This window comes from Oryzias latipes, chromosome 19, assembly GCF_053564925.1.
Source record: "Oryzias latipes strain Hd-rR chromosome 19, Olatipes_Hd-rR_3.1".
In the NCBI taxonomy this organism is placed as follows: Eukaryota; Metazoa; Chordata; class Actinopteri; order Beloniformes; family Adrianichthyidae; genus Oryzias; species Oryzias latipes.
In genome coordinates, this window is record NC_136255.1 from 18,219,047 (window position 1) to 18,236,090 (window position 17,044).

Sequence of the window (17,044 nt, forward strand, 5' to 3'; positions counted from 1 at the left end):
GACATGCTCCTCCTTCACTGGGTTTGCATTTAAGATGTGGGCTCTCACGCCAGCACGACTTCAGACCAGGACTGCAGTGATGTCGTTCAGTCTGAGGCTGAAGATCCTTCTTATCGTGTCCACCAGCACGGGGAGGCTGCATGGAGACTCTGTTCCAGGTGAGATTTTATTTCCTATGATCAGAGCATGAACTCTGTGAATAATAAAAGCATATCATGCCACTGTTCACACGTCAACAACACGTGTTGTTTTTTTTACCAGATGCTGTTTCTAAGGCTGAAAATCAATATGAAGTAGTTGCAGTGGGAGTTTGCTGACTTGTTTTATTGCTTTATAAAGGGCGGGGGTTTCAAAGGTTTCTTGTTAAAACCAATACAAATGTAATAAAATGTAATAACTTTGGTTAACATAGTCTCTAAGATGTAAAAAAAAAAAAACCAAGGTTATTTTTTTCACTAGCTAACTGATGTCTAACCATTTTTCTGCTTTTTTGTCTGAAGAACAAAAACAACAATCAAAATGATGTTTTTTACATTTCTCTAACCAGACACATAATACTAAGAGCTTGATCATTTGCTTTTAAGAAAAAGTATTCATGTGAACCAAATATTTTAAGCCATTTCTTGTTTGTGAAGCCAAATCAAATTCTAAAATGTGCGTTTTACCTAAAAAAGTTGCCATTCTCGGAACAAAATAAAGAAAAAGACTGACGTTTCTCATTTAAAGGTGTCAATGATCAACAAAAATGTCCACAAAGAGATCCTGACATTTCTTTCTGCATAAATACTAGTAAAGTAAAGCTGTAAGTTGGCACAACCATTTTTAATTAGTCAGATTTATTCAGTATCAGCAACATTTTCATGTTTTTTTTTCTCCTGTACACAACAGCAACCATCACATATCATAACGATTGTTTGATTTTTATGCTGTAAGATAAACAGGTCTGTGAACAAACGGACATGTATCTCTGTCGATAATAGTGAGAAACATGGAGCGTTCTGTGAATAGTCATCATATTCTGCATACAACATGTTTAAAAAAAAAAAATTGCTATATTAATTGTTGGTGGCAGTTGACAACAGAAGAAAAACATTCACAATATCATTAACCCTTCATTTAAGTTTTGAACAAAATGGTAAATGGCGTATACTTATATAGCGCTTTCTACCTTCTTACAAAGGCCCAAAGCGCTTTACAGTCACAGTCCCATTCACCCATGCACACACACATTCACGCACTGGCGGCGGCTCCACTGCCGAACACTGGCACCAACCTCCCACCAGAGGCAAGGTGGGGTTCAGTGTCTTGCCCAAGGACACTTTGATACATGGGCGTACAAGGCGGGAATTGAACCTACAATCTTATGATCATGGGTCGACCACCCTACCGCTGCACCATGGCCGCCCCTTAACAATAAGAATAGATGAAGAAAAAATATTCTTATGCAATCTGATCAGTCTGCAAAAGCACAAAACAACAATAAAAATGTTACATCTTTCCAAATGCACTCTCCCATGCCTCCCTAACCCATGATAGTCCTTCACTTATTTGAATTTGTCTTGATTAATCTACCTGGTTGTATTTTTCTATATTTCTGTTTTTAAATGTTTTATTTATTGAGTTGATATTTTATAAATATCAATTAAGGGAATGTGTAAATGTTGGCCCCTAATGAAGAACTGAAGTGGTCCATTTTTTAATTAATTAAACAGCGACACCTTCTGCATGTTTACGAGATTGAATCCTCTGCTTTTCAGGAACGGATCACCAGATTTACTGCACAAATGATTTTGTGTTCACCGTCAACTGCTCCATAAAGCTTCCCCCAGCGGCCAACACCTCGGCCAGCTCGTCCTGGCTGCAGTTTATTGATCCGCACGATGAGGAGTAAGGCAGTGTTAAACCAACATCTCTGTTTGTTGTCACATTTATGGTGTGTCTCATAGCTGTTTTACGTCCTCACAGAGAGAATCACGTCTGCAGGCTGACAAACACCACAGGAGCCTTGTCCTGCTCTTTTAAGAGATCTACTGAAGCACCAGAGCAAAGCGACTTTCCTTACATCTTTGATGACATCCACATCTATGAAATCTCCCTTTGTCATGGCAAAGATGGCAAATCTGACATGTGTGAGCTGTTGGATGATGGGTACAGACCTGTGACAAACAGTAAGCAGCAAAACCACAATCCGATCCTACATTCGCTACACGCTCAAAGGTTGTTTAAAAGAGTGAGAATCTTTTCTATCCTGTTGTCAGTCACACCCAATGCTCCATGCTGCCTCACAGTGAGGCACAACTCGAGTCGATACCACTTCAGCTGGAAAAACACCTACGAGAGGTACAGCACCAGTAACGACCTGGCAGAAAATCTAAAGTATGAGCTGCACTTCTATAAACTGGAGAACAAACACCCGGTGAGATGCTTTTATTCGGAAATTATTGCATCCTCTTGTTCTCAGGGAAGCAGTTGCACACATAAAAACTGCATTATTGTACTTGCACATTGGAGGTGAATTCCTTTGTTGTGCATAAATAACACAAATAATTCTCGTTTCCATAAAAAAAAAAAACTATATTGATTCAGGTGATGAAGCATAAAATTGTCCCAGAAAGCACAAGCTACTCTTTGGATGAGGAGAAATGCGTGCCAGATTCAGAGTACGCCGCCAGAGTGCGGTCCAGTCCTAACGGGGGTTTTTTCAAGGGGGAATGGAGCAATTGGTCACCTGAGGTTTTTTGGAGAACTGAACCAGCAACCGAAGGTAGAAAACACAAGAACTTACACCTGTTCACTGTAATTTGGACTCCACTGTGGTGTTGCAGTAATAGTAAATGTGTTCCTCTCATAGATTTCCCATCAAAGGTGTCGATTTCCCTTCATACTGTGATCATTTCCTTATGTGTGGTTATCCCCGTCCTCATTCTACTATGCTTTGGTCCTATGAAGAGGTAATTCTCTCACTTCAACACCAACTTTCTACCAACCGTTATCACCCCAGTCTTTAACGTGATCTCATTTTGGAGCACAGATGGAGGCAGAACAGCTTCATCCCAACTCCAGCTCCTTATTTTCAAACCCTGTACACAGACTGCCAAGGAGACTTTAAGGTAAAAGCAGAAAGTCGTGCTAAAAAAAGTTTCAGCATAATATATGACTGTGATTGCAGAGCTGGGTCATGACGCCGGACGAAACAGCAGATGTCCTGAACGCAGAAGAAACACTCCACATAGACAACCTGGAGAAGTGTGCAGACGAGCTGCTGACAGAGGGAAGCCCGTACAGAAACATCCCCAACCTCAAAAGCCCCACTGATCTGCAAAAAAGCCCAAACTCTGCGGAAACCAGCATTTCGCGTTTGGTTCATCTGTCGATGACGGGAAGTCCTGCAGAGGACTCGGGCTGTTGGCTCTGCAGCAATAATTCTCTGGAGGAGCTTCCTCTGTGGTACTGCAACGAGTACTGCACCCTGAACTGCATCCAGAAGGCCGCCTGTGGCACATTGGAGGACCATGCAAGCCTGAAAAAGTTCTGTCAGCCAAAACTCAGGGAGGATCTCATCAGGGATGTATAGCCTTGTATCTTTGAAGTAAAACTTCCCGATAAGCAATATTTCTGCAACAATTCTTTGCCAAATAAGCTGTTTTTCTATTATATATAAAACCTACCGGTACTGTGAAAATACAGTTTTACTTGAGTCCTACTGGCTTCATGAGTATTTTTTATCTGAAGGAGTTAATGAAATATGTGCCTTTAATAAAGAAAACCCAACATTTCGTAGAAAGTTTTATTATTAAGCCAACACATACATGACCAAAGCACCATATAACCTTAAAGTCTGATACAGAAGAAAGCCTACCTGCCTCAGCCACTGTGGCCGTTTATCCCACAGCAAACACTCTGCATAACAAAAAGACAGCCAAGGCAGCAAATTCTAACGTATATTACAGATCGATGAATACAAAACCTGGGGAAAAAATGTAGACAGAACCATCTAGAGACACTAGTGATACAACAGTATAAAAGTGCCATTCATTATACAGCAATTGGAATACTGACAATGAAGTAAGCTATTTTACATTAAATTTTAGAGGGGGGCTGTGGGAAAAAAACAAACAAAAAAACCTTTTCATCCATGAACATTGATGACCACCATCCTGGAGATGATGAACTAAAGCTGTGTCCCTTGCACCACATAAGACAATGTTTAAAACGAAATAACGCGAGTGGAGAGGACACCCGTCCTCTCCTGGCATTATGTGCCAACCAGCGATTAAGAACAAAATGGATAGGTGGAAGGAGAACAGATGGCACAGAATGTGTGGAGTTTAAATAGAAGTCTTTAAGCGAGTCTCGATGTGAGAGGAGCACATTCATCGAGAGACTGAGCGGGGAGGTGATTCTTGTTAAACCCATTCCTTCTGCTGCAGCGGAGAGTCCTCATCTCTTATGAGGGAGAGAATTTCTTGGCTTGTGCTCGAACTCTCTTTTCATATTCTACTCTATTTTGGCTGAAAAGGGATGGACAAAAAAAGTTAGTGAAGCAACGACACTGACAAAAGAATTGACATTTAGATTCAAACAAAAAGTTACGTTGTTTTATGTCACAAAAATAGTCAAAGCTTTACTTTAAGTAAGTAAACATGCATTAACCACAGACAATATAAAACATTTATGCTGATGACAGCAAGGAAAGTGTTTTAAAAACAATGTGATTCATATACATGTTTACTGAACTGAGGTAAGGACATTTTCTGAGTAAATTCAAAAAGCTTGATAAACCTCCACTTGATCTGATCAGGAGGATTCTAACAACTAAACAATAATACACATCTATAAAAGAAGTGACTCCATAGGTGGGATAACTGTATATACATTTGCTTCTTCCCTTTCAAGAAACAAATCAAACTATTTGACTTCAACTGATAATCATTATGCTTAATCAATCTAATCTGACCTGTGTGTCTATAATTATGGATAATTAGGCTGCCAACAAGATGGCATTTTCTAGGATTTCTGTTCATTGTTGTATTCTAAGAAATCCATCAATTGACATCTAATGGGTTTGACATCTGGGTTTGTCTAATAGTTTAATGCTTGAAATAAACCAAAACCAAATTTATCCACATTTTCATGCAATTCAACATTCAGCATCATTAAAATAAAAAATTGTCTTTGAACTGCCAACAAACCTGTTCATATTCAGCAAATGAATTTACTTTAATAAAAGTTATCAATGCTTAAAGACTTTTTTCAAAAAACTAGACAAAAATAAACTATTGTGTTAATTGCAAAGTTTTGCCTCCAAGTATATCCATACATTTTATATTTTATGTTTATACATACTTTCATCTCACCTTCACTGACAAATTACCATGTAAAGATTCAAACACAAAAAGAGACTCAAACACAGCTTACCAGTAGATTGTGTAAGCCTCTGCTTGGGCTGGATCCTGGATATTAGGCTCGTTTAGGAGTTCCTGGATACCTAATAAGATCTATAAGAACACAGAGAAACTCCTTTATTTCATGATCGGTGCTCTTTTGGACTGCTGACCACAAACAAGTTCAATGCAATCCAATTTCTAAGATTCACAGAGCAGACAGAGTGAGGACGGGCCTCCAATGGTCTCAAAAAACCCTCTTATTTATATAAAAAAAAAAAAAATCAGAGGCCATTAGTTTAGTTGTGGGTTACTTTTGTGAGAAACATTTATTTCGGTTATGTTAAACAAACAAACTTAAAAAACATCAACATAAACATTGACACTGATCAATGTCAACATAAACATTTGAACAAAATTAACCGAAAAAGGAGTTGGGTGAAGCCAAGGCTTATTTCCCCAACCCTGAATACAAACATCACATCTACCTACAAATTGTTAGAACCTTAAATCAGAAAAGAAAAAAAGAAGAGGAAAAAAAAAACAAAAAAAACAAAAACTAACACTTCTCAAAATGACCTCACAACCACCAAAGTCTCTCAGTCCAGAAGGTATTTTTGAAACATTTTAACTTTATACATTTTCTTAAAGTGCAGTATGGATTTTGCATTTTTCAGTTCATCTGATAATAAATTCCACATGTTGACCCCCTGAACAAAAATACTATTCCTTAATGCATTAGTTCTGACCACTTTCTTTTTAAACATATCTTTACCTCGAAAATCATAATTATTAACTTTTATTTCGAACAAACTCAGTATTTTGGCAGGTACACATTGTTTTTTAACTTTAAACATAAAAATTCCAGTACTAAGATCTACTAAATCAAAAAATTTAATTGCCCTTAATTTAGGAAATATTTGTTTTGTGGATTGATTGTATGAAGAGTGATTTACAATTCTAATTGTTTTTTTTTGCAGAATAAAAATTGGTTTTGTGTTTGACTTGTAACTATGCCCCCAGATTTCTAGACAATAGGTCAAATAAGGAATTATGAGGGAACAATATAAAATATACAATGTTGCTGTGTTTAAAAAATATTTGACTTTATGTAGGATGGCTAATGATTTGGACAATTTAGAGAGAACATAAGTTATGTGTGGTTTCCATGATAATGTATGATTCAAAATTACTCCCAGAAATTATATTTAATTTACTCTTTCAAGAACAACATCCTCAATTTTTAACTCAGAGATGTTTTCCCCTTTTCTATAGCCAAATATGACGTACTTGGTTTTATTTTTATTTAAAGACAGTTTGTTTGAATCGAACCATTGTTTGATTATGGATAATTCTTTTGTTATGTCTGAAAGAAGCTTTTCCAGGTTATCTCCTGATAAATACAAAGTACTGTCGTCAGCATATAAAACACAATTTAACAAATCAGAAACTTTACAAAGGTCGTTTATGTATAAAATAAATAATATAGGACCCAATAGGGACCCCTGGGGTACTCCACATGTTACAGGACACATATCAGATTTTTCAGAATTGAAATAAACATACTGACATCTGTTAGAAAGATAACTTTCTAACCAGGAATATGTTATTCCTCTAAAACCATATTTCTGTAACCTACTAAGTAACATAGTGTGATTTAATGTATCAAATGCTTTTTGAAGATCAACAAAAACGCCTACAGTAAATTTCTTCTTCTCTATCGAAGAAGAAATATGATCAACCAGCTGCATTATCGCCATTGAAGTATATCTACCAGCCCTAAAACCATATTGATCCTCATAAAATAAATTAAACTTTCCAATAAAATTATTAATTCTTTTAACAAAAAGTTTTTCTAATATCTTGGAGAATTGGGATGATAATGAAATTGGTCTGTAATTTGTAAATATATGGCGATCTCCATTTTTAAAAATGGGAATAATTTTTGCTATTTTCATGAAAAATGCCCTCCCTAAAAGACATGTTAAATATATGAGTTAGTGGTTCAAAAATGAACTCAATTGTATTTTTAATTAATGACATATCAATGTCATTCCAATCTTTGGATCTTTTATTTTGAAATGTTCTTACAATTTCTAGTATTTCATTTGAACTAACCTCAGACAGAAACATTGATAACTTGTTTGATTGGATACTAAGTTCTTTCAACTTCTTTATTGGCTCTTTTATTTCCATTGCAAGTTTATTTCCAACATTAGCAAAGTATTCATTCAATTCATTTGCAATAAGCATTGGGTTTCTGATATGAATATCATTTTTTTTTAAATAACTTGGATACTCTTGTTTCTTTTTGTTTTTTTTGGTTAATTTGTTTATTATTTTCCAAGTCTCTTGCATGTGTAATTTGTGTTGCTCAATTAACTTATGATAATACCGTTTTTTAGAATTTCTTATTATATTCACCAATTTATTTTTATAATTTTTATATCCATTTTCTGCTTCTTTACTTTTTACTTTTACAAACTGTCTGTATAGTGCATTTTTCTTTTTACAAGCCTTTTCAATACCTTTGGTTATCCAAGGCTTTTCATTATTTTTTTTATGACTAATTTTAATTTTTGGACAGTTTAAATTATAAAGCTCTATGTATCGATGCAGAAAGGCATCATAAGATTCATTCACATTGGTAGAAGCATACATTTCATTCCATGTTTGATTACATAGAGCCCTCCTAAATGAATCAATGTTATCAGGATTGCAACACCTTATCCTTTTTGCCTGGGTCTGTGTATACATTTTCTTTAAAGACACATTTTTCAACACTGCAAACACAGGCAAGTGATCAGTAATATCACAAAACAAAAGGCCTCCCAAAATTTCTTTATCAGTTCTATTTGTGAATATGTTATCTAGCAACGTTGCTGATTCGGTGGTTATACGCGTTGGCTTATTAATTATTGGGCATAGACAGTTACCATACATTGTGTTGATAAACTCACTTGTTTGATTTAAACCAGTTGGATTGATTAAATCTATATTAAAGACACCACATACTATTTTTATTTTATTTGTGCCCATAGTATTTAAATTACTATTTAAATACTACTACTAATACTACTATTTAAGTTACTCTGTTCAACATGTGCTTAAAAAGCTCATGGGAGCCCACACCTGCTTTATTGTGATGGCTGGTCTCCAGTCTTTGTCCTCCTCTAGAATCGATAGGCATACTGTGCCTGATGGATACACATTTGGATGGAAGAGTGGGGGTTCAAATTTACCTGAAACACAAACAATAAAGTACAGGTTATTCTGACTCTTTAGGTATTTCCATAATAAATGAACTAGAGCTCATCGATTCTTACAGATTACATCAAATGTGTATTTTCCTTCTATTGTGGGGACAGATTCTGTACAAGCCAGAATTATTCCAGAAATGGCTCAAATCACTGTATTTTCACTTTAGTTTACTGAAAAATAACAAAAACATCGACATCTAATCTGTTGTCTGATTGCTTCCCTGATTTTGTCACTCGTCGTTTTTTTGTTTTGTTATTAAGCCTGTACACGGTCGCTGCAACAACCAAATTTCCCAAGCTAGGATCAATAAAGTATCTTCTTTGATTTAGCCAGATTTCATGAGAACAACTATCACATAAAGAAACATTGACAGACATTTTTCTGGTACATTTGAAAAGAACTTATATGTTGGGATTTGTTAGCTTTACGACACTGTGTGATTCACCAAAAGCACATAACTGAAGTTTTTGTTGATTACTCATTATATAAATGCACTGCAAAAAGACTAAAAATGAAACATGTGATTCAAATGATACATTTACACTGAACTCGGACTAAAAAGCATCTAACATTTTGGCGGTGAAGAAGGGTAATCGTCCTTGAACAACATGCGCAACTTGAACAGGCCTCCTTCCCACGGAGTCTATGAAGACACAGAACCATGACAAGAAACAAGCATTAAATTAACCTCACTCAGGTATATAACTGGCAGTTTTCTTTAGCTGTTTGCGTGTTAGAATATAAACATTTTACCCCTTTCTTGCCAGGAATAGCACACTCCCAATTCATGAGATTCATTGTTCCATCTGGATTTTTTGTTGGTACTGCGACAAATCCCTAGGACATTCAAACATAACCAGTTAGGACAGTGGTTTTCATAAAACATGGAGAGTTCAAACCAAAACAGATTTAATGTCAAATTATTTCAGATGAATTGAACTCACAAAGGGATGGTCTTTCCTCCATGCTTTACGCTCCTGAGCGAGCCTGCTCAATGCAATGCCTGACATGGTTTGTGTGGACACCTACTGTAGGAAAAAGAGCATCAAGTGACCAAAACGATTAAAAAAGGCTAATAAAACCATGGAATTAAATGTTTTTCCCTCCTTACTTGCTACTTCTCTAAATGTAATAAAACATTTACTTAGTTTAAGTTAATAAAACTGTATTTAAGTTTAATAAACTATATTCTGATTACATTTTGAACACAAAACAGCTGGGAGTCATTAATTTCCAATTTTAACTATATAAAGTTGCATAGAGATTTTAGGACTACCTGCTACTCAACTGCAATCAGTGATGACATACCCCATTCATATGAACAGTAATACAGAACACCAAAGGATAGATCATTAACTGCATCAATCTGTGATAAATATTTTATTGATCAAAACTTTCCACAAAAAACATGATCAGTGTTTAAAACGGATCCATCTCAATAATTTGATCAAAATTTCAGTTAGACAGAAATAAAGCATAGCCATGTCTGTCATAACGCTACATTAATGCTAACTTAGTTAATCTGTAATATTTAGAAACCACCTTAAAACGTGCAGCAGTTTTCCTCTAGATAACGCTACACAACATTAGCCGTAGCTTAATCAACTGCCAATGCAGCTCACAACAGCTTCGTTCAACTTTAAACATTTTTTATTCTAAAATGTATAGATAGACCGCATCAGGTGATTTTCATTAGTCTGGATTATGTTGTTTGCTTGCGGGAAAACTAGCATCTTAGAAAGATGGTTAGCATCAACAGCTAGCTAAATTAGCAGGCTGTAAAAAAGATAACGTCTTCGAAAGTGTAATTGAAATGTATTTTTTAAATCTTAAAGCTGTCTAAGAAGAGTACACTTCGATATTATTAAAGTGCTAATGTGTCAATTTGTAGTCAAAGCGAGTTTAAAATATATATATGTATATATGTAGTCAAAGCAGTTTTGGTTAGCATGTTAGCCTCATATGCTAACTCATGTGCGCCAGAATCGTGCTCCATCTGAACAGGCGCTGGCGCAGTTAGCGTCCGACACGGCCCGATGCAGCACAAAAAAATGCGCAACTGCACTTGATTTGGCCACAATATAGGACGGAGCTAATCCGATCGTTGCTGCTCAATGCTGATGTTTTCGGTAGACCCAAGAAAGATGTAGAGATTTAAGTCAATTAATACGTTACAGATGATTCAAGAATAAGGACAAAGAACCTCCCCTCAACTGAGAGGCGCACATTTATGCGTAAGCAAACTAGCGAAAATGGCGCAAAGACAAACATATCAAATGCCACAATATACAGTCGAAAGCTAACGTCGGTGCGGTCAGAATGTGCTCCTACCTCTCAGTGTGGTTGTATTGGCGCGGTTAATTTACTAAAAAAAAAAGAATTAATCGAGCTCGAATCCCGTTAAACGGTGCAAAGTTTCCCTCCTGAAAAACCCACACGCTCAGACTTTGGTGAGAAACAGCGGAGCGAAGCAGCCAACCGTCTCTCACTTCCGCCGTCGGTTAAATACCCCCAACGAACATCCGACTGCGCTGTTACACTTCGTTCAAGGCCTTTATGAACAAACAGTTTGAGCAGTTGACTTAAAGCGTTACTTACTTGGTCGCGCGAGCGGAAGAGCTCTGATTTATAAGGTTGAAGCAGATGCAAACGGTATACTATACGCAGGTAAGAAGTCCTCCAAGGTTTTGCTGCTGCAATTAAAAAATACTTTTGCTTGGTCATATATGAATGAACCAGGAATATTTAAACGCACAAATACGTTTTTGTGGTTTAAAGCCTAAAACTTGTTTTGAGTTTTTAAAACCAGGAAGCTAAACAATCTACCATTGACTAGATACGAGTTAGGGTTACCATCTTCACTGATAAAACATCTTTGTGTGCCTAGAAAACCGATTTGGCCCAACCTACGAGCGAAATCGTGACGAATCCCTGTCAGTTTCTAGTTTGCCTTATTAGATTCAATTTTGTGTCGTCCTTACTTTGTCCGAAAATATTTAATACTAAATGCTAAAATGCATAAATTAATAAATGTATTCAACGAAAGCAAACAATTGGAGAGACACTAGAGGGCGCTAGCTGAGAAAAAAATGACTCATTACTTCTGAGTTCAACAAAGATCAACTTAAAACGATAGAAAAAATAAATAAATACACACAGATGTGAATAAAACTTTTTATTGGGTTTAATTATGCAAGACTATAAAGATCTATCCCTTAACCCTTATATTTAGTTTGTACATTTTTAACATTGCATAAGATCATAAAGATGAAATCTGGGTAATGATATGAGAATCAATAGTCAATGATTTTTTTTTTTTTTCTTATCTTGAGGAGAGATGACACATTCATTCCTTCGGATTACAAGTTGTGATCATCAATCATGCATTTAAGTGACCCGTGGTTAATAACCTGAATGCAAAAAAACATACTGGGCACTTAAAAAAGATCAAGCTACAGATTTGATACGTTTGTCCGTAAGATGTGTGATAATCAATGTGTGATAAACATTTAGAGAACTTAAAATCTTATAAAGCTGAGCTTTACATATCTGCTAAAATTAGCACTGCACTGAAGGAATAGGTTATATAAAGAAAAACACTTTAAACCAGAGATATTTGAAAAGTACAGTTAAATAAAGCTTATTCCAGAGTCCACATGTGTGAGGATTCACAAGTATCTCAGCTTCCAGATGAAATGAGGAGGAACAAGATTGTCTACAAAGCTCAAGCACTGGCAGTTCGAAACTGGAGGATGATCTTAAGACAAAGTGAAATGTTGGGAGTGGATATCAGGGGAGTGTTAGTTGCCACCGGTGAAGTCATACAATGGCTAAAAACATGTGTGAAGGAGTGCAAGACAGTACACAATCTGAAGGCTTCAGAATACTATAGTAAATGTAAACATAGCCTAGTTCTGGCAGGAAATCCAGTCTTTTTTTGATTACACCTCTTTGCAGATCTCAAATTTTGCACTTTAAAAGCCCTTGTGTGTGTTTACATATGTGTGATTTAATAAAAAAAAAAAGGAAACATGCATCCATATTCATTTTCCCCCCTCGACAATATAAAAACAGTTTTTATCAAGTGTATTATAAGTGTGCATGTGAGTTATGTGGAGGTTTCTGTGTCGTTAATAAGTCTCTATGTACAGTGTGTCAGCATTAAGAAACATTTACTTGTCCCTGACACTACGATTGATGTGTACAATACACATAAGACATTGGATTTTGGTCACTGGGAAAAAAGGCAACACTAAATGATCGATAGTGAACAAAATATCCAAACCACACATCAAAACTAAAAACAAATTTCAGGTAAAAAAAAAAATAAAAAAAAAAGACTTCTAAAATGCGGTATTTACATCAACATTACAGGCTAGAAGCAGTGGGCACAGTGTTTGTCACTGTAGTGCTTGTAATGCTGTGTATGAAATCGACAATTCAAAAGTTCTAATCAACAAAGACAAACCAATAAAGTTCTTAAATGTAACAGTCAACTTCATAGCCAGCCAAGTATAGTCTTGTTATTGGTTATCAAAACATGTTCCCGGCATGTTCTCAGTAAAAGACACCGTATTCAGCATCTGCTGTCTTAACCCTACGTCAGAAATCCTGTACAAACGATGCAAAACAAAAAAAAAAAAAAAGAGTCAACATTGTCACGATTTGCTCATTTTAAAGATCCAGTATAAACAGCTTCCATTTGAAGCTGTGGCTCTTGTACAGTGTACAAAACGTGCAGTTTTTAAGAGTTAAATATCAATATTGAATTTGGATTATTTACATGAAAAAAAACAAGAAGTCCTTCACCACTGCCTTAAACGATTCCAGTAAGCAGATGCTAAAAAAACAAAAAGAGCTTTTAAAACATTCAAATCTTTCTTAAACATACAAAACTGAGCCTTGAAGATAACTTAAGTATTGGAGGGTAAAATAATTTATCTTCGTGTTAAAACATCTTCACCCAGCAAAAATTAGCAAAAGTCTTTTTGTTTTACTCTTGATTTTTTAAATGTATTTTTAGCAGTCAACTTTAGACTAAAGATACAAGAAAACCTCAAAACAGTTGATCATTCTTTAGAAACTTTGAGTTTACAGATTTTTGTTCACATCATTTCATGCATTAATTACATAGAATAATTTAAACGTTGGCGATGGGATTACCTGTATTATTAGTAATGTTATTACTTTTGCACAGTACTTTTAAGTACTTAAAAAGCAAAAATATACACTTCTGCATTTTAAAAATGGCCTCTGTCTGTGTTTAAATAGACCCGTCTTTGCAGTAAGGGTTCCTTCTACAGCACTTGTGCTTTAAAAGCCCACTTAATGTAACTGATCTTCCACAGTTTAATTGTTCAGCTTTGTGTTGACTGATATTTTGACAATTATTTTTAAATGAAAAAAAGACAATATATAAAATACTCTTAAAAGTGTGTTTTTTGTTGGGATCCCTCAAACGAATTTTAATAATAATTTAAAGAAAATTCACAAATAGTTTATGGTTGAAATTAATAATGTATAGCTTTGACATGCCGACACTATTCCCTTCTTGATATCTCTTCAGCAATAATTTTGTGTGTGAAACTCAGGAGTTGCAAAGACCGCACTGATCCCTTCTTAGACTCTTGAGCTAAATGATAAAATTATCGGATTTGATGACCCTGAGTGAATCGTTGGCCTTAAACAACAATGGCCACATTTATAGTTTATAATGTTCTCAATTACAATTGTTTATCTTCAGACAGGAGGAAAAAAAAGGAACTACTTGCCGCTAATTGGAAAAGGTCCAGTTTAAATGTACAGGCACAAATTGTCAGTAAACAGTTATTTACATTGAGAAAATAAAAACAAAAGGGGAGGGAAAATAAAACAAGCCCGCCCAATTCAAATCTCCATTGTGCCAAACGTTCTTCCACAAAGATGATATGTTTGCATCATAACACCTGGAGCTTTTAATACTGAGTTCTTCTCACATCCGGGAACCTCTTTCCTGAAGAATCTGCAGAGACAGAGAGAAATATGCATTTCCTGAATGTATAAATATAGATGCACACACTGAAAGTTTCCAGTATCTCATTTGAATAATCATTATCCTGCATCCTGCATTTATTGTTGAAGAGCTTGACTAAACATGAATAAGTGACCGATATGAAAGTACTTCTTCGTATCTTAAATTGGAAAACCCTATGAAGCAAGTTGAACTCTTTTAACAGCGCATCATGTCCTGCATCCTGATTGGCTGTAGAATTCTGTCAAACCAGCTTCTTTGTGTGTAGTTTCTTGTACAGCAGTTGTCCCCAAATTTTTTCAGGCCACAGACCAGTTTAATGCCAATGTTTAACCTTCATCCTCTGGAAAATTTGGTTTAAACTTTGTTTGTACACCAGATGTTGAGTAGGAGCCATAAAAATGTGATATAGATTTCCTCTTGACCCAGAACTGTCAAACTGGAACCCAAATAAAAAAAAATAAAATAAAATCTGATACCAACTTCCGCCTAATTTAACCTTTAAAGCGCAATGGCTAAAAAGAACACCACATAAAAAACAGTCCCTAAAACTGGCGTTTTCTAAATATATTAAGTGTGAATCCCCGTTTATTAACGGCATCCTCGTCACATTAGGCAGTCAGGAGCAGAATATTATACATTACTAGTATTGTGTGTGGGAACACGGTTGATATAAATCCATATTTACAGTAAAGACTCGTGGTTTTTGTCTGTTAAACGCAGCTTTCATTCTTGTTTGAAGCAGAATTCTCTTTATTTGTTTCATCACCAGCTACCGTGTTTTCCAAATTAAAAGTCGCTCCGAAATGGAAGTCACACTAGGCCAAAAATGCATAATAAGCTAGAAAAAATACACAAGTTGCACTGGAGTATAAGTCGAATTTTTTGCAAGCAATTTATTTTAGAGACTACTTGACCAAAAACAGACATTACATTCTCTTGGAAGGGAAGTTACAACACTGATAAAGGAATAGAGAACAGGCTGAACAGGTGAAAGTAATATGCCAACACAATGAAGGATATTCAGCTACACAAAAAGTAAACATGTACAGAGCAGGTGTCCGGTGTTTATGTAACAAACAGCTTTGCGTAACTATAGCTTAAAGAACAAAACAAGTGTACCTTTACTGTAAATAACACTAAATTTGTTAAATTCTTCGTCCCTTTGTCACTTCTAAACGACTCTGCCAACTCCAGACGAAGCAGAACTTCCTCTTCTGGCTGTCTTCAGACTCGGAATTAGTTCCAGTTCCAATTATTCCAGCCTTTCTGAATCCAAACTGGATGGTCTTGGTTGTTACTGAAGCCCATGCTTGGTCGATCCATTTGATAGCTTGCAGAAAAGTTGCATGGCGTATCCTCACGGTTGCTGTGAAGGTTATGTTCGCCATCCGTCATCCACTGCTCCCACAGGCCTCACAGTACTGTCCTAAAGCTCTGCTTTACTGGTTTATTTATTACTCATCTGGAGGGTTTTACTTGACCAGGATTTATCATTTAAGGCTCACATATCTCAGGCATGTAGAACTGCCTTTTTTCACCTGCGGAATATTGCTAAGATCAGAAATATACTTTCTAAGAGTGATGCTGAAAAACTCATCCATGCATTTGTTACGTCGAGGCTGGATTACTGTAACTCCTTGTTAGCAGCGTGTCCTAAGAGTTCCTTAAGAAGTCTCCAGCTTGTTCAGAACGCAGCAGCTAGATTGTTAGCTGGAACTAGCAGAAGAGATCACATCACTCCTGTGTTAGTTTCGCTCCATTGGCTCCCAGTTGATTCTAGAATTAAGTTCAAGATCCTCCTGTTAACCTATAAGGCCTTACATGGAATGGCCCCGTCCTATATTAAGGACCTCATAGTCCCTTACCAACCAATCAGAACACTTCGCTCGCAAAATGCAGGACTGCTTGTGGTTCCTAGAATTAGTAAAAGTACGGTTGGAGGTAGAGCGTTTAGCCACCAAGCCCCTGTCTTATGGAATAAACTCCCAGCTCATATAAGAGAGGCCGACTCAGTTTCTACATTCAAAGCTAGACTGAAAACATTCCTCTTTGGACAGGCTTATTGTCAGACTAGTTAGTATTCAGAGATTATTTAACTTAATGTTAGTTAAATTAAACTTAATAATAACTATTTCTTTTAAAAGGCTGCTAGAAGTTGAAGCTGGGGTAACTATGGTACACTGGGGTTCTGTCCTCTTTCCTTTTTTACTTCTACCCTTCCTCTCCTCTATTCCTGATCATAATTTATCATTTAGTTCTCCATGCCTCTGTTTGGTGCAGTGCGATTCATGTATTGTCCCTCTTTTCCTCTCCCCTCCTGGGGAGTGGGAGTGCTTCCAGACTCCAGTTGGCTCATCCGTGCTCCAGTTCCTGACCGTTTACCTCG

General features: G+C 36.2%; 3 protein-coding genes across 7 annotated transcripts in view; 1 reads left to right on the forward strand and 2 right to left on the reverse strand.

The window, feature by feature from the left end:
• Positions 1-3,773, forward strand: LOC101166750 (interleukin-21 receptor). The gene is made up of 8 exons (XM_004080532.5): positions 1-158; positions 1,758-1,887; positions 1,966-2,168; positions 2,259-2,416; positions 2,587-2,764; positions 2,852-2,951; positions 3,032-3,110; positions 3,170-3,773. Exons 1-8 carry the CDS (start codon positions 35-37, stop codon positions 3,572-3,574), a joined length of 1,377 nt encoding a protein of 458 aa, XP_004080580.3. The 5' UTR covers positions 1-34; the 3' UTR covers positions 3,575-3,773.
• Positions 3,774-11,812, reverse strand: ube2ib (ubiquitin-conjugating enzyme E2Ib). Of its 4 annotated transcripts, none has more exons than XM_078937834.1 (7): positions 11,244-11,812; positions 9,590-9,670; positions 9,399-9,482; positions 9,216-9,288; positions 8,517-8,626; positions 5,419-5,498; positions 3,774-4,511 (listed from the first exon to the last, which is right to left on the reverse strand). In XM_078937834.1, exons 1-7 carry the CDS (start codon positions 11,367-11,369, stop codon positions 4,448-4,450), a joined length of 618 nt encoding a protein of 205 aa, XP_078793960.1. In that variant the 5' UTR covers positions 11,370-11,812; the 3' UTR covers positions 3,774-4,447. The 4 variants fall into 4 exon arrangements, with proteins under 4 accessions (XP_078793960.1, XP_078793961.1, XP_011486461.1 ...); XM_078937835.1 differs by having other exon boundaries at positions 9,590-9,673; positions 11,244-11,711; XM_011488159.4 differs by having other exon boundaries at positions 10,977-11,245.
• kctd5b (potassium channel tetramerization domain containing 5b) overlaps positions 11,806-17,044 on the reverse strand; it is an 18,015-nt gene continuing 12,776 nt past the window's right edge. For both annotated transcript variants that reach the window (XM_023949154.2, XM_023949156.2), the window contains one exon: positions 11,806-14,646. In XM_023949154.2, the coding sequence (XP_023804922.1) occupies positions 14,617-14,646 (30 nt within the window). In that variant the 3' untranslated portion in view covers positions 11,806-14,616. The remainder of the gene's footprint in view (positions 14,647-17,044) is intronic.